Here is a 20,914-nt window from a genome sequence, read left to right as displayed (position 1 = left end):
TTTCTTTGGGCAGGGATGGAGAGATGAAGATGATTTCTGTTTATTATTTACAGGACCAAGCATGTTTACTCCAGTCCCAAAGTAAGACATACTGGATCGAAATAGTCTGGGAGGGTTTTTGATCACATGCTTTACATTTTGCTGTTCTTCCAAGTTTAAAATATTTTTCTTTGAAAGAAAGAGATGTTCAGGAGAAAAAATAGTGGTTATGGGGAAATACATAAAAATTTATCATAAAGAAAATTTGCAATTGCCATCATATAAAAAATTTCATTTTTGAACAAGTTTTTTCTTTAAAGTATTGTAAAAAAAATCCCAACACCTACAACTATGAGTTTGCCTGATTTCATTCAGTTTCTAAGAAGAAGGCATTAGGCATTATAAAGGCAATACTTGCATGACCCCAATCAGAGGTTGCTACAGCAATTGAATACAGTGAACTGGAAAAATCCTATTAAAAAATGACAAAACAGAAACACGCACTTTGCAAACTGCTGCCATTTTAAAACATGTATTTCTCCTCTTCCTCTTTCTGAGGTATAGGGCATTTCATCTATATGAATACCAGCAACTGCAAAAAAATGCCGATTGCTCTGTATTCCTTTCAGATTTTAAGGTATGCTGACTGACCACAGAAATTAAGTGTATTCAAGTAGGGGCAAAAAATTCATCCAGCAAACTTTGTATAGTGATTTTTTGTCTTGATGAATCTAGCATGTTGAATTGAGGTCCACAAGATCTATTGGGATAGCTTGTTTTCTAAAAAACTAACTACTTTTAGGGGATGTGTTTACCTTATTTTTGTTGAAATATTGGGATGTATGCTTTGAAGCACTTTAAACATCAGGATTAAATTATAAAGAATTCAGTTCATTACAAATGTAGCTATGTATGTCCTTAGTTCTAGGAGCTGGGACTTTTACAGCAGTAAGGAAAAAACCCAATACTTGGAAATTACAATAATCATGAGATAGTAACATTGTGTTCAGAAGTCTTTCTGTAGAAAAGCCACATCACTAAACACAGTTATGTCCCATGACCTTGGCAGAGAAACCCTGTAAAATATTGTGAGCCTCCTTGTCAGGTGCATTTGGATTTGATAGCCAACACGAGTCTAAGGCATAGGGTTGCATAAAATTTGCTCTCCTGGGCATCTAATAAATACAGCATAAATGTTGCTTACCAGTTTTTTTCTACTTGCACATTTAAAAAAAACTTCTGCTTAGGACAATGAAAGTTAAATTCTTTGGTGATCATTTAAAAAAACGAACTATACAAAGACAAGTGATCAGTTGTCCTATACTGAGGTAATTTGAGGAGTGCCATAAGAACGTTGCATTACAAACACCACTTGCCCATTTTCCCTGCCTAAAAGCACCTCCCATTTTTTAATATACTCAGCATAGACCTCTACAGTGACCTGAAGAGATCCTGTTCCATAGCCCGTCTTAAAGCATTGCATATAGCAAGGCTGAGAGTTGTAAAGAGAGTGTATCCTACAATCAGGAAAGCAAAGAACGTTCTTCCATGTATTATGTCCTTGAATCGACCAGGAAGATTAACTACGTAGTCTACCATAACATCGATATATTAGAATGCTGCCACACATTAAAATATAGCATAGCTTACAGAGAAACAAAGAGAAAAGGAAATGCAACTTGCGAAGACTTGACGGATGCCATCTGAACATTATTAAAGGGGTCAATGTCAAGTACGTTAAAAATATATATATATATATATATATAACCTTTCCATTGCTTGCATAACTTCCCATTGTTTGCATATGCTTTTCATACAACAGCACGAAAATCATGTAACTTGGCAAAGGGATTTTGGTTTGCTTTTTACGGAAAACCTAATGGAACATAGCCTTTTACTTCTGTTTGTTTACCAGAGTAATCAATTATGCCCACAGAGTTCCCAGAGTGGTGCCTGTTGAACCTATGGCAGCAAGAGCACATAGTACTATAACTGGATATAAACGAAGCCTGGTTTGCTCCTTTTGAAATTTTTTTTGCAATAAAACAATGAGGGGAATAGATTTTACTTTCCAAGGGACAATTCCCATCTACTTTCCAAGGGACAAATCCCATCATACTCATGAGAAAGGGAGGGCAAAACCAGGATGCAGTACTTGATGTTGGCCCCTTTAACAGGGAATGTAAGCTTTGGAAAAAACAAATGAAACCTTACTCTGCTGCCTACCAGGAAAACATGAATAGATATTAAAATACTCTTTAACCTGTAAGAAATGTCAAAGCTACTCGATTAAGTAAAAGTCAAATGTTCCTCATGTCGCAATGACATGTGGTTAGGAACAGCAAGGAGACGGCGATTCTGTGCAAGTTTTCTGGCAGGTGGTGCAATATAATCTCAAACATTTAAGTAGGTTTTTTTGTAGATATATGCAAATTATTTTTCTACCAGAGTAATATTTTTGTGAAAAATTAACCAGGAAATTCAATTATGAAGCTATGTTTTGTTTAAGTAAACTGTAAATAACCTTATAAGTTCTGGTCTAACGCAATTTCTAAACAAAGATGGTTTTCATTTTTTAACCTGTTTACACTCATGGATTACTATCTTGCATGTGATTCATCTTTGCATGCATAGTGTAAAACCTTAGAGTTTGTTTTTTAAATTTTTATGATCTACTGATGTAGGAGTGCTGACAAGAAACAAATCGATGCCTTTGTAAAGAAATGCATACAGAGACATTTTTAAATTAATAGTAGATTAGTAATGAGTAAAAGCTTACCCCACAAAAATCAAATCAGCTGCTACATTTTAGAACTCTTCTTATGTATGATAAATAAAATGAATTTTCCTGTAAAAATTTTCATTAATCTTTCCACCTGCTTTTTGAACAATAGAATAAATAAAACCATTAGTGCCTAAAAGTTCAGATATGCTACAGATGTTTAAGATAACTGAATAACTACATTAAAATGCACCATGAGAAAATTCTTTATCATTTTCCATGCAGGAAGCCAATTGATATTTTTGTGAGGTACCGGTCTTTCAAAAATACTCATAAGTTAGTTACCTGATATACCTTCTGTACATGGTATATTAAAAAATCTAACTGTACAGTGTTTCAATCATATATAATGCATATAATCTGCTGAATATGGCACAAATGCTAAGTTTCCACACCCACACATCCTTTGCCGTAGAACACATTTTAGGCATAACACAACACTGAAGAATAGAAAAGTGCCTGAAACTGGGAAAAAAAAAAAAGACACTCAAGTAGTAATAAATTAAATCTCATTCAAACCGCTATAAAAGTTGTTCAAGTGTTTAAAGTATCAGATGTGTCATGCAACAGAACAACAGACGAGTCAGGCAGGCACACCATGCATTATAGTTTGCATTCATGGTATCACAAGGTAGCTCTCCCCCCGTCTGTGGGGCCAGTGCGTGCTGGGTACCTGCGGCACTGCTAGGCTCACCTGTTGAACCTCCAAAACCTCTCGGTCTCCTGCACAGGAGGTTTTATGAAGCTATGCCTTGGAAGGATAACCAGACAACCTCATGCTGTACAGTGGTATCTTGCTGCAGTGTAAAGAGAGGCATACTGAGCTGCATGTAAGCAAAGCAATCATTTCTCGATTATATTTTCCAGTCAGTGCAGATCACCATAAACCAATCGATTTACCAAAATGTGCTTATCTGAACTGGCCAAGTTTGCACACCAAGAAAACGTCTTCGCAGAATATATCACCTTTTCCTTTTTTTTTTTTTTGGCACAAATCCTTTTGTACTCTTGCAGCAAGCTCTTCACCAGACAAGAATTCAGAGACACTAGCCTGTACAAACACACCAGTGCTTATTCTTCCATAGAGTAAACTATAAAGACAGCTAAGTGCCTGCAACAGCCTTGCTTCTCCAGCAACTTTCCCTTCGCTCTCTAGGGAGAGCACCAGCATAATTACACGTCAGACACAGGGGTGTTCTTGCCGAGCTCTTTAATTCCCTGGAGAATTCGCTTCATATGACCCACTTTCGTTATCCCCAGGTCCTACAGAAATTAAAAAAAAAAAAAAGAAAAAAAGAAAAAAAGAGCAAAAGAAAAAGAAGAAAGTTTATTTATGAAAAAGGAAAAAAAAACCAAACCCCATCGATTATGATCTAGCCATGCAACAAATGTCTAGAAATGTGCTCACTGCAATCAACATTAACTGGGAAAGATTCTACGGCACTAGCAAGTGTTGCCTAACAAAAACATTGCTTAGAGCATACAACGAATCCCTCTCTGTCTTTCAGACAGAAAATCACTTACCTGCAATAATGACAACCCAAGGCACTGCAATATCTGTCAAAAACATCTTTTGCTTGACTTCTAAGTACAAAAACCTTTCACAATTTCTGGCAAAAAAAGAACAATCTCCCCCTCCTCTCTAATACAGCAATCAAATGCTTGGTAGGATGTGATGGATTAGAGCTTCTGTCCAGCAATGTCACTTGATCTGAGGCCCTATGATTTCTGTTTTAATCAACAAACACACACATCCCCAGTTTCTCGAGGGAAAGTAGATGTAACAGCTACAGGCATGTAGGACAACTTCCCTTCAGAGAGCAATAGAAAAGGTAAGCATTTGTTTTTCATTCCAAAAAGGTTATGTCTCCTAACATGGATCTTCTTGATTAGAGAGCTGGAAGAAAAATTCTCAGAAACATGACAGTCACATCCCAAAGGAAAATGTAAAAAGCACAAGCGTAAATCTCCTTGTAGCCACCACTAAAGCAATCACACCAGCTGAAATACTTCTAATATTGGTTTCTGGGTGACATGAGTGACAACAGACAAGAAATTTTTGCAGCAAACCTCTTCCAGCATTAATAACTGCTTTAGCAGCATCCTTTTTCAATTTTGACTGGTCCCATGGTCAGAGGAGCAGAATGGGATGCCCAGCTGTGCTAATGATCCCCAACTGTGCTAATGAATTTTCAGCTCAGTTTGGAGAAATCTGCCTCCCTTATCTGTAAAACCCAGCTTTGAAAAACTCTTTAAAAGCCTTGTGTTAGTGATGTTGAGCAAGTGGCAGATTCAAACACTAGTCATTTGTAGAATAAACCTTATGTAAATAGATTGTGATTAAATAAAAAAAAAACAGAAAAGTTTCACTATCTATGTTTCTGGAATAGAAATCCTTTCATTTTAATAGCAAGATTTTCCATTACAGAGACGTTAAAAGGAAGGGAGTGTAATTAAGCAGCTTGAAATAATTATTCTCATACAGAGTGAAAAATGAAACCATATATAATATTCTTTACATACTCTACACAAAGACTGTATCTACCTTTCTACAGCCACAGAAACCTCAGAAAATCTGCACTTTATATTACTTAAAAGTGTTAGCATGCAATTAATTTTGCATTCCTCCAAAGGAAGAAAGGGGTGGTAAGATGGGCATGAATTAATTATTTTATTGTAAATGTAGCACAGCACAGATTAAACAGGTGGATTAATTTTCAGAGAGTCAAGATTGAATTCTGGTTATGTTAGAGATGAAAAAAAACCTGGTTGTTTCTTCAGTTGAAAACTGTTAGTACTATAAATACGCGACCACCCTTTACAGCACTTTGGCACAAAGGTGTCAGCATTAAAGAGTTCCAGATATGTTCATAAAAGCCCCAAATCAAATGCCGTTCATAAACCTATCTGAAAAAAACCCTTCTGATTTTCCACATCACATCAATTTATATTTTCTTTCTGCTAATGGTCAGCTCACTTATAAAAAAATGTAGTACTAATTTTTAAGTTAAGAGAATTGATGTAGGTAGTAGTTGTTAAACTCATCCCACAATGACACTAATATTTATCATTTGGACAATTTATCATTTGGACAATATTTTCTTTTTTATCCTAAACTTAATTTTCCAATGAATCAAAAATACACACGACTATTAAAACTACTGAAATAGCCTAGTTGCTATGTGGAGGAAATTCTACATAAGGAAAAACTCATCAGGATACCTTCCAAACCACGAGAAGCCACACATGTGTTAAAGGTTAACAACTTGCAAATTCTTCAGAACAAACATTTTTCATGAGTAGAACGTCTGTTGGATAACCAACATAGTGAGATGCTGCCAGACTTCAAAGATCAGAGGAAAGAATATTATGAAATTCCCAGAAAACTCAGCCACTTTTTCCACCAACCTTTACAAAGTATCGTCAACAATGCCTATGTTTCAGAGGCAAGAGATTTCGGTTTTATTTCTGTTCCAGTTGAAGTTGCTGTAAGGTAGATCAGAACAGCAAGTCTCAAGAGCCTCATCACAATTTTTGGGACTCTTTTGATAAATTCTGCCACACTTCAGGGGGAAAAAAAACAACCAACAAGATAAACTCTGAAATGTTATGCTTGTATAATAGTTTGGTGTGGAGGAAATTAAAATTTATACATTCCTGACACTAGATGCTATCTCATATTCTCAGTTTACTACTGATGCAGAAAAGTTTGCAGGAATTCTCTCATCTCAGACTAAACAGCAGCATACCATGCATCATTCAAAAAGCAAGATCCCCAAAGATCTCTGCATTTTTGTGCATACATGAGTTTCATCATGATCTACATAATCTGTGCATATTTAATTGATATCTAATTAACAAAAATTCATTTTGACTAAAATCCGGTTTTGAAGACAAGACTCTAGCCAGAGTTTGAGGAAGAAAATAGTCCCTCTTTTTCCCCAGCTACGGCATTAAAACTACAGGGTCGCCTCTCCTTCTGCTCTCCCAACCCACTTTGCCATCTCTAGGCGTGCTGCAGGTAAGGCTCACAAATTCTCAAAAAGAAAAAGAAAGGTTGGGCAAGAAAAAGCTGACAAAAATTCTTGCAACAATTTTCAGGAGTTCTTTGTCTGCATTATATTATGGTGACTGCCTGTCTGCTTAGCCAAGAACCCATTTATTCCAGGTTTGCCCCACAGGTTTTGGCCAAGCATACCACCAATGTAATACTACCAAACAATTTATATAAACACTCCTTAATATTAACATCTTCCAGATGAGAAACCTACCCTACTTGCATTCCCAGTGCCAAGAGCCATCTAGCATGCCCGAAGTCTAACAAATCTTACAAAACATTTCCCATGCAAATGCGCTACTGCAAAACACAGAGATGAAATGCCGCAGTCCTCAGCACAGACGTCAGCTTGACTGGCACTGCTCATCAAGCTGACATGAGGCATGGAAACCCTTTCTCCAAAGAAACCAACATTGCTATGGAGCTCTAAGGAGATATCACCCTACTCCTACCAAATGTGTTGCAGTTCTGATTATTACTAAGTTGTGTGCATAGGAACAAGCTTATCAATGCTAAGATGCCAGTATTTATTTCAGAAAAATGAGAGTCTCGTTTTCAATGACTTTTCTTGTAAAAGAAGGTTAAAAAACATTACGACAAGCTTTCTTTCTACAGTTTCTATACCACAGTTCACAATTCACTGCCCAGCCTTTCCTCAAGGGAAAGATAATCACGTGGGTGTAAAAGTCTAAGATTCCCCTAAATAAAATCAGGCATAGGAGGCTGGAGAAAGGGTATTACTGCAGAGGCTGGGTGGAGAGAGGTATCCGGTTCCTCTTAGAGGTGTTGTCCACTGCCACACACAGAGCTAACCAAGACTGGGATCCACAAGCTACGCAGAAATATAATTAGAGGTGTCCAATTCTTCAGTCAATGTATCGATCTATTTCAGTGATGCATGCAAAGGAAAATGGTTTCATCAAATCCTTTTCTGTACTGCTTTTCATCTCTACTTTTGACCACAGAAAGAAAGGTGGGCCCAGAGGATTCAATTAAAATGGGCAACGATTTTTCCTCTTGTCCACATGAGAGGTATAGAGGCAAATCTATTGCCCATGACTTAAGAGCTTGTGAATCAATGGCGAGCCCATTTAGTTTGGCAGGAAGCACAAGCCTTGCACTGGAGGAGAGGCTGTAGACAGATTATAGCTCGCAAGAGCACTGAAGACTCATCTGCACACCTCGATAGCCAAAGGGAGAAAAAATTAACAGGGCAGCTTGTGATGTGTTCCTCATTTCCTAGGTACCGCATTACACATCTTGACACCAATTCAGGTCACTGGTCAGAAAACTGCAGGCTCCCTGAGCCATCCTTAATTGACTCCCTGCAGAGATCATGCCCCGTAAGTAATGAACAGGACGAGTGCTAAACTCTGCTATTTAAATTCAGCGTTGCTACATAGAGCGCAAGCCATGCTTGGCCAAAAGCCTGGCCTACCTTACGAACAGCACTGCTCTGGAAGCTCTCAGCTCTGCTAATGAGCAGATGGGACGATTCTAGGGCAAGCCTTCTGCTAGCACAGGATATACGCTTGGAAACTTGTGTAGAGCAACTCCTCGTCCAGCTATGCTGAGCAATTTAAAACCTCATATGTGCTTCCAGGCAGCACTAGACAGCGGGGACAGTCTTTCTGTAGGCTCTATCCAAGACAAGCTCTTAGATACTTCAGGGCATAGGCCTTTGTGATGGGGTTTTATTTATGCTGAGTCAGCAGGAGTCGTAGCAACAGGGATAACAGGTTGACAATTACCCTGCTGCAGATATTTACTTGGTTGAAGGGCTAGTCTTCTGGGCATGCAGTCAAATTGGTACCTATCAGAAACGAGGCATGGCCAGAAGCCATGTCTAGTTTAACGCTGATCTTACCCACCATCATTTATTCTAACAAATTTGACATCTTGATTTTTTTTTTAAGATTTCTTAACATTTTAGCAAACCTATGCATTGTGTCATGCTGAGTTTCCCAGTTAAGTCTTAAATTTGTTCAGTGCCCATTCAAAACAGGGACTTGCAACATCCATCACTGGAACATTGTGGTGGATTGCTTGGACAGTTTTCTATTTCTAAATTTTTGCAGGGAGGGACTGTCCTGAAACTGTCCCTCCATGTCAGGAACTATCCCGAAAGAAAGGAATTTAACTTCCATGGAAAGAAGCTTAGGCGACCTAATACCAAAGGCTAAAGTAATACACAACACCCAAACAGATCATCTCAAACACAGGTATCTTCAGCAGCTGCATTCTACTGCAACAGTCACACAATGCAAGCACTACTTTATAACGTCAGGATTTCATACTGTATAAGAAACTTCACAAAAAATGGCGCATTTGTATGAAAGTATTGCCTCTATCTGGAGACTACTGCACTGTGGCCATAGCAATGACTTGCACTCTAAATGTAGATGTTTGCGATTTATACAATATCCTATTTCCTCTCTTATGTGCTAAAAGCAGTTGCAAAACACATTATCAAGAACTCATTACTACTGAGTTCCCGGAAAAAGTAATGTAATGAATCCCCAAAGATATAGCCTCTATTACATATAATGGATGCACTTAAGTTGTTCTTGAAAAAGACCAGCAAGCTCAAATAACAGCCTCAGACGGCTAAGGAACATTTCTCCCTGCAAAACTTATCAATCTGACCTCAGAGGAAGAAAGTTTTACAATTTTGGAGACAAAAGAAAGTGCTTTTTTAAAAATCTATACAGCTAAAATCAGGCAGAGGTTGGTCAGGGACGAGAAAACCTATTGCAAAGGTCTATTTTGACACACAAACACCAACGCTATGTAAGTCCAATATCGCAATTTATTAAGTGGCTTATCTCTCTCACACCCACTATATCCAAAATAGGTACAATAAATCACCTGAATCAGGTCAGCTGCTCATAGCTGCTGACCTTGCAGTAGATATATTCAACATTATTATCACCTTCAACTGATCCATACTGATCCTGTTTAATGGAAACGATGAACTCTTAAAGATAACATTATATTACACTGATGTCAGTAAGATATCAAATGTGCTTTTCCTATGCCTTCTGACATAAACTATAATGCTATCATTCTACATAAAGTGCAAGAAAAGGAAATTTCGGATAACACAGATATTCTTGGTTGCAAGTACAAGTCAGCACTTCAGAAATTCAGGCCAAAGGACAGCGTGTATTAGTTTATTGCATATTTGCACAGTGTAAGCCAAGCTACAAGCACATAACAAGTGCAGGGAAAGAAGAAAAGTTGGTTGTTGTTTTGTCAAAGAAAATGGTCAATAGCAGAAAAGTAGCACAAAAGAAATACCTTAAGATCTCGCCTTTCCAGATGTAAAAGCTCAGAGCCTCGGATGTCATGGCTGATGAAGATTTCTTTGTACTCTCCCAAACTGAGCAGATCCAGCCAAGCAGCAACTTCATCTGTGCCCCATTTTTGAACTACCAAAGTTAAGAGCAAAACCCCCTTAATTTCTACATGCTCAAATGCATCACAAGCAAAGGTTAGGCCAAAGAGAGTGGAAAACAGAGTAGAATTGCCGTGCTAGCAAAGGGAGAGGTTAGAGGTGTCATTTCCACAAAAACTGACAATTTCCTTTTTACATGCAGGTTACAGGTTAGCAGTTAACATGAGAAAGTATCTAAACAAAGTTGGGGTTCTTTGCTTTGCAGCCATGCTTTCAGCTTTACTCCACTTTCTTCAGTAAAGCCTTTAAAACCTCACGTCCCAACAAATTCACATTAAAACATCTTAGGATCAGTGACGCAAAGTCTAATGTTGTTCTGCTTTATACCGTTAATTTATTAGTAGTCATCCAGGGAGAGGAGAAGCCTTCAAAAACTAATTAACATGTAAAATTAAAATATCAACCATACCTCGAATATAGCAATGGCAGCAAGCAAGTCCAGTTTTAATTAACATTTTCTAGTATTCTTAATTAATGCAACAAGTATTCTTTAAGCTACTGTGTTACATAGGCCATTAATAAGCTCTCTGTAAAACATTGTTCTCTAAGGTTAGTTGCCCACATTAGTCCTAATAAGGCCACATTTACTGAAAAAAAATAGTTATGCTACTTATTGCTATAATTTTGCAACTTCATTCAATGCTGATTAGTTTTACAATGAAGTGAAATCTGAAGTCTAATCTGAAATCTAAAGTCTGATCAACAACTGCAAGATTTTGCAGATTTTGACCAACTATCCATTAAAAAGACAAAGATGTAGAAACAGTTTTAGGACCATCTGATCACTGATTAACTCCTGGACATAATCTTAAGGAAGTAAGTTCATGGATAAGAGTGGGAAGAGAGGAGAGTGGAGCTTGTTCAACTTCTAATTAAAACATCAATATTGACTATCATGGCTTTTTGTTTGGTTTGTCTCACTCGCTGAACTTAAAACCCATCTGAAATTTAAAGAATAACTGGTTAATTAAACCAGTATAATAAAAGCTATTGCACACCTTCTGAAACTAACCTCAAAAACCTGAATTGGAGCTTCACAGGGAAACAACGTGTTTACCTATGACTTGTATCGCTATGAGTTAATCAAATGTAACCACCAGCAAAGACATAGGTCCTGTTGCATGATAAAACTATCCAAATATTTTCGCAGTAGTTCTTTGGTTCACTTGGAAGTCCTGGGGTCCTACTGAATGCTTTCTAAATGCACTGAAAGAAATCTTCATCCTAATGAAGATGCCCGTTAGCTCAGTTGCTTTTCACTTTGACTTTACTCTTAGGTAGAGTGCACCATGTCAGCTCTTACCAAAAAAACCCATAAAATCACATTTTCCCCAAATGCTACTATTTTTCTTGTAATGTCAAAACACATACCAGGCTGAGGGCTGGTCTTATGCTTCTGAACTTTTTCTTTTTTAAACTTTGGCACTATGCGAAACACTGTACTTCTGTTGTTTCTTTTAGCATAATCCAGAGGGGGATCCTGCATGAAAGAAGAGACATAGTTACCTTTAATTAACACAAAACAACAGTGAAATGACGTGCTTGAGATGGTAATTCATAGTTAATCTCAAAAACTAAGACCAAATTTTACTTCCATAAAGAATAATTTCAGGATTTAACTCTTGTCCTGGTTTCAGCTGAGATAGAGTTAATTTTCTTCAAAGTAGCTGGTATGGGGCTATGTTTTGGATTTGTGCTGAAAACAGTGTTGATAATACAGAGATGTTTTAGTTGCTGCACTAGTCAAGGACTTTTCAGCTTCCTATGCTCTGCCAGGTGCCCAAGAAGCTGGGAGGGGACACAGCCAGGATAGTTGATCCAAACTGACCAAAGGGCTATTCCATACCATATGACGTCATGCTCAGTATATAAAGCTGGGGAAGAAGGAAGGGGGGGACATTCGGAGTGATGGCGTTTGTCTTCCCAAGTAACCATTACGCGGGATGGAGCCCTGCTTTCCTGGAGATGGCTGAACCTGCCCATGGGCAGCTTTCCTGGCCTGCCCATGGGAAGCAGTGAATGAATTCCTTGCTTTGCTTTGCTTGTGTGCGCGGCTTTTGCTTTACCTATTAAACTGTCTTTATCTCAACACATGAGTTTTCTCACTTTTACTCTTCTGATTCTCTCCCCCATCCCACCAGGGGGGAGTGAGCGAGTGGCTGCGTGGTGCTTAGGTGCTTAGTTGCCAGCTGGGGCTAAACCATGACAACTCTATACTTGTCTCATTTATTAAATAACCATTCAAAACCTTTAAATTCACTTTAAATTCCCTTTAAAAAAGGGAACAAAACACAAAAAAAAGCCCTAAGCCTAGAAGCTTGTTCACAGCACACAGAAATGATCCAGCATCACTACTGAAATTGCCTCTCCAGATCATGAGAGATTCTAAATTACTCTTCCCTATCAAAAAAAAATTAAATTCAGTTCGAAACACGAAGTATCAATCAAACTCACCTCATCGTCATTTGGTTGAAAAACATAATAAAGCCATGGTATCTCAGCAAGCTTTCTCAACTCTATTTCCACGCTGTGCAAAGCATCAGACAACAGCTCTTCATGGGGAGCTTCTAACTGCTGTTTATAAACAGGCCAGAAAGTATTTTTAGTTTTGTTAACATATAACATTTAAATCTAGATATGTTGTTACCACACAAACAGATGACTACTTCCTGGTGAATGTAAACGAACAGTGAAAGCGAATAAACTTACCAAATTAAATTTTCCTTCAGACATGTGTCAGACCACCCTGACACTACATTTAGTACGGTCCCAACCACAAAGGGATGACTGAGGCAGCTGAGACTTTTGGTGCAGACCAGCTGACCTTGCTGTCAATCACTGTCATCATTCACCACACTCCTGAATCTTCATAGAGCAAAAGTTATCTGCTAACACCAATACTAGAACACACTACAAATGGAAACTACCAGCACAAGGGAGATAAAACCTGACCAGAAGAACAAGAGCCTGGAAAATCTTTGTTGAAAAGTGGTGTATAAAATTGAATAGATGGTAGTAAGCCAGAGTTATTATTTGCAAATGTGTTCATATGATAGACCACTCTCTGACGGTCAAGTAAGAGGAAATGGATCTTACCAAAGATGCTCCTTTCCCAAAGGTCTTTCAGTGGTGATAGAATACCTACGCTACCCCTTCTAAATGGGTGAGACATGGAGCGATAGCCACTGCTGCTGGCTGAGGGTGGCAAGAACAGGGACCAGGCAGGAAGAGGAACACGACTGCAGCCACAGACGGGAGACAAAAAGCCAAAGATATCAGTGAAGGCCAAAGAGGAAAAGAAAGTGGTACCAGTGTAAAAACCTTGGGACTTGCTGACCTATGGGAATTTGGCTCTATCAACACTTTGAGAACCCCATGGAGGTACCAGTTTCCCTTAAAACCCCAGTCTGAAAACTATTCTGCAGCTGTTGTGTGCGTTGATCCTGTGAGGAAGAGGTAAGGCAGGCTGCTGATCCCTGCAAAGCTGTTTCGGGCTTATCTGGGGTTACTGAAACACCATTTTGAGGTAAGAGTTGAATCCTGGAATGAGTTGCTTGGAATCACTGATAAAGCAATCTGAACTTCTGTTTCTCTCTTTGAAGTAAAAGTAGTCCCAAAGCAGTGCAGAATATCCTTTTGAAAGGCTCTAATTAAGTTATATCCTAGTGAGTGCATTTTTAAAATGGAGTTGTAAGAGAATCTTTGATCTCTAGTGCTGGACAAAGATTTTGACGTTGGGGTTTGGTGATAAATTACAAGCCCCCATTAATTTATCCTACCTAACAAAAACTTATTTCCTTTGCTTCAGTAGTTTGCATATGTTACCACCTTTCAAAGGAGAGACCATCTTTAGTAAGATATTGCTGTTTAGTGCAGTAATACTGGAAATACAAGCTCCCTCTTGGTATCATGTTCTTTTCTCTTCTAAAGCTCACAGAATTCAGTGCCCATAAGTAGACTCTGATCTTTCTTCTGCCTTCCCTTTTTCTTCAATTTGAACAGTTCAGTTAATTTGGAGCACAGTGGAAGACCCACTTGTCTTTGAAGAAGTTACAACTTTTCTCTTGTTTTCATTTTTAAAAATTATTTAAGTCATCTGTTTTATATAAATGAATGAAGCAAAGAGTTACCTCTTTCTCAACAACTACTTATCTAATTGCTTGATTCTCAAAGGTAAATATTTTGCTTGGGGACAAAAAAACTCTCATCTGATGGTGAGAAAGTGTATGCATTGGTAATATTGCTCCTGAAATAAGCCCCCCAAAATAGTGAAATTCTGCTAAAGAAAGAGTCAGCAATTTAGGGTAAATTCTCCTCCTACAACATCTTGGAAAAGCTTCTTATTTCCAAGATGGATATTAACACTATGAATGAAACAATGAAAGTAAAGGATTTTTTCAGTTCCTTCCCAAAGGAAATTTTTAATATGAAAATACGTGATTTCAGTGAGCTCAGATAATTTCATTTGTTTGAAATGAAGCATTCTGTCATAATTCTCCTTTAATACATTGGAAAACTGTGCTCTGTTCCAGACTGGAAATGCTTTCTAAAAAGCAAAAATGGAAATAGTGCCTTTGGAAAACATCGACACAAAACATAGTATTTTTTATTTTTTCCGAACTGTATTCCAGCCATAACCATCTGGGAGATTCCACAAATCAGCTTCATGGTCCCATCTTATAATTTCACTAAAAATGGTATTTATAGCTAATTCACCATTTGATGTAATCTAGCTAATACTGTTGTATGAACTTTGTTAATCATATCTTACAGGAGGTGGCAGGAATCACAGTCTCCTTGTATAAGTATTTACATTTCTTTTGTCTCCTTCAGGAGCCATAACAGAAAGACTCAAGAGCCAGTAAATGGCAACCAAAGAAAAAGCTTACCAAGTAGTATATGCAACGAAGGCATCAATTTACTGCTATCAGGAGCTTTGATCACGAAAGAGAGGGGTGAGGGAGAATTGAAGAGGCAAAGAAAAAAAAAAAGAAGAGGAAGATATTAAAGAAAGAAGGTCCATCTTTGTCAGAGGAGAAAGATAATTTGGAGAACAGTGTATGATGGCAGCAGCTGATGCATCAAGCAACACCTTACATTTCATCTGTCTCTACTTTAATAGAGTGAGGGGCCAACATACATGTAGCTTCAGCATTTATAAAATACATGGCATTAAGGTTAACCAGGGTGCCTTGTTATTGTGACTGTGAAATACTGTTCTAAACAAGCATGATGTCAAATGAGTGTAATGGACATCTCTGGAAGATTATCTCGGTGTCTTCCAAACAGCCTTTTTATTAAAAAATTAGTTTGATGTAGACTCATAAGACATTTGCACAGACCATAACGAGAAGCAGCAGTACAACATGTAAAAAGTCAGAAATGGACAAATGGATCAAATTAAGCTTTGGAGCCTGAACAAGGGACCAGTTCAACAACACAATGAGCTCACAACTGGCTATAGAAAAGGTAATGTTTCAATGGGAAGGTTTCCATAACAACATTATTTCCAGACTGCCTTGATAAATTACACTAGTCCTAGTACGGCATCACCAACTTAAACCTTTTCTCCTAATTCCTCTTCCTAAACTATTTTAAAATTTAAACAAATTTCTCTGTTTTGATTCCCCATTCAATCTGAAATATGGGGGATTAGTAATAGCAATTTGAAAAAAACAGGCGATATTTTTCCCTTTTCTTGGACAAAAACATCTAATGAATAACTTTCCCTTCTAAAAACTCATAAAATAGATCATATGAGCTTGATCTTTGACTGTTTCTAGAACTTAAATGCTTATTAGCCTTTAGACCATATTAACTTTTGGTTATATGTTAACTTTTGGTTATAACTTTTGGTTAACCATTTATCACTTGTGTTAAAAAGGTATCTGAACCTGCACCTGTAAGTTGCATACCCTAACTCAGCTAAATGAAAACATTCCTCTTTATATCCATTTTTAATTATAACACTTAATTAAACAGTAAGTTAGTAATAAATCTGCTTTTGAATCCAAAGAAAACGTAACTGTTCCTACTGTGTATCTTCTTAATGTAAAACTGGACCAGCATAGAAAACCTGACATCTTTCTTCTCTTCACAATGTCACATATAGAAATATTCTAATTATACATCCAGGTACAACAATTCTTGAGCAGTCTTCATCATTTTAGGCACAGAAACACTAGCCAAAGAAGAAGATGCCAAGTCTTCAAGTACCATCAGAGGTCTACTGAACACTTAACCAGTTAAAGGTTATAAAATAATTCCTGACAGGTATTAGAACAAGGGTGAGATTTACTTGCCCAAATTAGATCTGTAGAAGTTGAATGTATGAGTCTGACCAGTGGTCATCCCAGGTTCTCTTTAAACTCTGAAGATGGTCACATAATAGAACTCCAGAAGTTCTCTTAAATGCTAAACCTCCAGAAGATGATTTATCTTTTTCTAACATAGGCCACCAAGATAGTTGAGTGTGAATCAACCTCAACAGCGATACTTATTTCTCTTTCTAATTGACTATTAGAAAGAAGAGCCCAGGCAATGACCTTTGAGATATCTGAAGTGAGGTAAGATGGATGCCAACCTAGGACAAGTATTCATAACTCATTCTGATCCAAACCACAAATGCAGTGTGATATCCTCCAATCGGCCTTACAGAGCGTCTTGTAGCAGGTCATAAATCCTGTGCCGATTTAAAAAATCAGCAAAGAACAAATCACAGATAATGTGAATGAGAGAATAAAACTGTGTATTTTGTGACCTTACCAAAGGAACTCTTCCTACTAGCAGAGATTCAGTTTCATTATGTAGGGCCTTGACATTGACAGCTATCTCCATGGCAGTGTTTCTGGTAAGGCTCTGGGGAATAAGAAGCATAAAAATTATTTGAAGTGATGCAAGTCAGACTGAGAATAAATACTTTGGGCTTACAGCACAGATCTTAAGTGTCTTCTCCTAGGAGAAATACATCAATTTAGCTCTACACTGACAACTTCTTCAGCACTGAGAATAGAAAACAAAAACATAGTATCTATTTACTGTCTTTTCCCCAATTTCATTTAATATGACCTTACACAATCCTGAAGATCATCAAGTGACCACCCACCTGTGAGATGAATCCATGATTTTTACGGATGACAAAGGCCATCACAAAAGCTGTGGGCCTCATTTAATAACAACTGTTGATCCCAATTGTCTACCGTATCCTTAGCAGAAGTGAGCTGCTAGCCGTACTTTAAGAAGCAAAGGTTAACTAATATATTTACCATACGTAAATTTAGGTTAGATATAGACAGCCTCTACCTAATTAATCTTTTTGGGGTCCAATCCTTGAAAACACCCAGAAGAGCTAGTGTGAAGAGAGAAACCAGGAAACTCATTTCCCCTCACGCCCTTTGCATTCCTTGCATAGCACCTGGATAACAATTAAGCATGAAAATTTTTATGAATGCATCCACAAGAATTGACCTGTATGTAGTAACAGCACTTGTTCAGCCTTTGTCATGCCTCCAGTCTGTGTCTGGGGACATGCCTACACAGTTGCCTGCAAGCAGATGTGAGCTTGCTTTGCCTATTGTTGTTGCTGTTTGCTGACCTGAATTTGGTTTATTCATGCTCAGAGCTACATTAGTACACCACCTCACTTGATTTAATAAACACTGCTGCATCACTTCAGGATGAGCAGCCTTGGCTGTGGACCTCCGTTGCAGATGGGGCGAATTCTTGACTGCTTCCAAAAGGCAACAGACATACTCTCACCATGCCCCTAATCCAAACTCCCTATCACCCTTTTGCCTGCTCACTCCCCCTGCAACAGACACCCAGAAGGTCCACATTTTAAGTGTGCTTAACATCCCTTTCTAACATCCCACGTTCACAAAAGAGAGTATCAGCTGGGGAGGACACTGATGAATGCAGAAACTGCATCTTCTGCCTTCTCAGATACCATATCGATCTAACATCAGGAGGGGACTCTCCTCTTTAATACTCTTCTGTGAAAAGGCAGTTATCCTAACTCCCATTCCTGGTATTATTAACAAATTTCAGAATCACTGAGCATGACGTCTACCAAATTCATCAGCTATGGGGTGTTTCCCTATGCATGTGAAGGGTTGAGACTCCCTGCTGCTATACAGAGCAGCACCTTCAGAATCGGAAGTAACTTCCCCTTTACTTTCACCTTAGAAGAAGTGGCAAAAAAGGGGAGAAGATACAGCATCCATTCATCTGTTAAGCAATTTCATTTAAATCTGAGCATGTGTATGTGTATTTAGAAGTCTTGTTTATCAAAAACTTCAAGAACTATCATCCAACTTGTTTTAATACAGAGACAGGGAGTACAATAGAGCTCCTGTGTCACAAGCTTAAGCTCACAGATATTATAGCTTATTTACTTATACATAAATCTCTGTTCTTCCTTTACCTCAGGAAACCTTGGGTTGGCTTTATTTAATGCATGTGAACATGCATTAACAGCATGAGCAAGCTCCTGCTCCAAGAGGCCATGTATTTTTGCTGCTTCACAGATTCTACAAAAATATAAAAAAAGAGAAAAATATTTCTTACCTCCTTTAAAGAATAATTCTTCAGAGTACACAACATTATCAGATGAGAAAATATACAAAGATATGTTTCACAAAACACTTTTAAAAAATATAGTCCTTTATAACAAAAGTTGAAATACAAGTATCTCTTCAAGCACCTCAGATAAATTATATCCATAACAGAGATTTATTCTGCTATGAAATAGAGACACATTTATTTGTCTTAGAACACAAATGCTACGCAAAAAATGTACCAAAAAATGTTGGGGCTATTAATTAAAATAAACTATAGAAGGAAAACCCTAGTACATTAAGACAACTTACTTGAACTTATCTTAAAAACCATTACACCTATTTCACAAGGCATATCCTTCAGATGTGACATTAAAATTGGCTGCAGTCATTTGAGATTATGGGAGGTCCACCTGTAATTACAACCTCAGGACCATCTCTAGAACAGTAAAGTTTTTAAGCTGTCTTGGCTAAACTTGACTTTGGGTAATTTATAACCTAAATTATTCTTCTATGTCTACTTAAGTCACGAGTACAGTATAAAAAGAATATGTAGTTCTTCAATTACTTTCTTATATTATCAGTGCAACTCAACAGGTACTCCAAGAATCCATTTTGATGCTTCAGATAATTTGTCATCATGATGAACTGAGTAGCAGCATTATAAAATGTTCTGATTTTTAAAAAAAATGCTTTTCTTAAATCTAGGGGTTTTCTTCTGTGAAAATTGAAGTGCCTTCTTTACTAAAATACTTGCATCTCAGGAAGAAAGTGGTTCTTGAAAATAAGCAAGGCTGTGGGATCAATTTCATACCATCCGCTCACTATCATCTCAAACCATATAAATTCCTGAAGTGTCCAGGGGCACAGAGATGAGGATTTTGAGCATTAGGAATGAAATAGAAAGCTGCAATAACAATGAATGAGTGGATGAATGCAAAAAGGTATGAAGATTTTATCTGGCAATTTGGGCTCCTTGAATGGTGGTTTGTTAACTGTTTACTTGTAAAATACTTCAAGAAAACTTTCTGGTTTATTGAAAAGTGCTCATCTTTTTGAAATTGTGAGTAACAAGGCTTTAAGGAGAAATAAGGTCAGGTGGATACATCCACTCTGTTGACTTCTAAAGTTGACTTCTAAGGGGTTTTTTTCAATAAATATATTTTTGCTCTTGCATAAAATGAGAAGTTTAAATCAAAAGCCTCTCTGCAAAGAAGCTTTCCAGTTTTCCATTTCCACTGCTCCTTCAGAAAGTTGGTCTTCACAAGAAAAAAAAATACATAAACACACAAAAATAAAATTACAGAAATACATAAGAAAAGCACACATAAACAAGCTGAGCCTTAAAAATAAAATAAAGTAAAATTTAAGAAATAAAATAACTGATAGAGTGGCAACTAAATGTTAATGAAAAAACAAGGAAAATACACACTTCTGAGTCTATGTATGCGTTTGCATGGATAATTCAGTCTTGGTGTCTAGGTTGCCAATCCAAACTTCTTAATTTTACTGTACCTGGTAATAAGTTCTTCTGCAGCTTGTGAGCACAGCTGGATCTGTGCAACTTCTTCTTCTGTAGCCAACTCAACAGCCTGCTGAGGGTACAAGGGAGATCGAATGACAGGTTTACATGAATCATACTTCTGTTTGTCTTCCCAAGACTTCAGGGTGTTTTCAAAGGCCTAATAAAAATGAATTAGACATTCAGTTCACAGCACTTAGAGTATTCTTACTTATTTTAAAATTTAATTTTATATAAATTTTAATTTCTATAATATTTTAATTTAATTTAACAAATGACTAATTTTAATTTGACATAAATAATACAAGCTCTATAAATAATGACATTAAATTTAATTTTTTTAAAACTTAGTATAGAGAATAAGTCACTTCTGAAAGCTCGCTTTCTCTCTCCCTCCTTTATCCTCAATAAGCGTCTTTCAAAACAGTAAGAACACAAAGACAGTGATAATACAACCATGGATAGTAAGATCCAAATCTGAAAGTCATACAAGATTCAAACCTAAAAAATGGTGGGAAAAAGTAACAAATTTACTAAAATATAGTTCAAATGCCATTAACTG

At 37.4% G+C, this 20,914-nt stretch overlaps 1 protein-coding gene across 10 annotated transcripts in view; it reads right to left on the bottom strand.

Moving 5' to 3' along the window:
* The window catches only part of DGKH (diacylglycerol kinase eta), a 176,572-nt gene that overhangs the window by 7,050 nt on the left and 148,608 nt on the right, over nt 1-20,914 (bottom strand). For 4 of the 10 annotated variants that reach the window (XM_072850137.1, XM_072850143.1, XM_072850142.1 and 1 more), the window contains 7 exons: nt 20,346-20,512; nt 18,698-18,803; nt 17,041-17,133; nt 12,730-12,849; nt 11,647-11,755; nt 10,119-10,249; nt 2,759-4,024 (listed from right to left, as the gene is read on the bottom strand). In XM_072850137.1, coding sequence (XP_072706238.1) covers nt 3,935-4,024; nt 10,119-10,249; nt 11,647-11,755; nt 12,730-12,849; nt 17,041-17,133; nt 18,698-18,803; nt 20,346-20,512 — 816 coding nt within the window. In that variant the 3' untranslated portion in view covers nt 2,759-3,934. Of the gene's footprint in view, nt 1-2,758; nt 4,025-10,118; nt 10,250-11,646; nt 11,756-12,729; nt 12,850-17,040; nt 17,134-18,697; nt 18,804-20,345; nt 20,513-20,914 lie in introns of those variants that run through there. The other 6 variants (XM_072850141.1, XM_072850145.1, XM_072850139.1 and 3 more) reach the window with 5 other exon arrangements.

This window comes from Ciconia boyciana, chromosome 1 (genome assembly GCF_034638445.1).
Source record: "Ciconia boyciana chromosome 1, ASM3463844v1, whole genome shotgun sequence".
NCBI lineage: Eukaryota > Metazoa > Chordata > Aves > Ciconiiformes > Ciconiidae > Ciconia > Ciconia boyciana.
The sequence above is the reverse complement of the archived record's forward strand: the minus strand, read 5'-3'. Positions and strand labels throughout refer to the sequence as shown.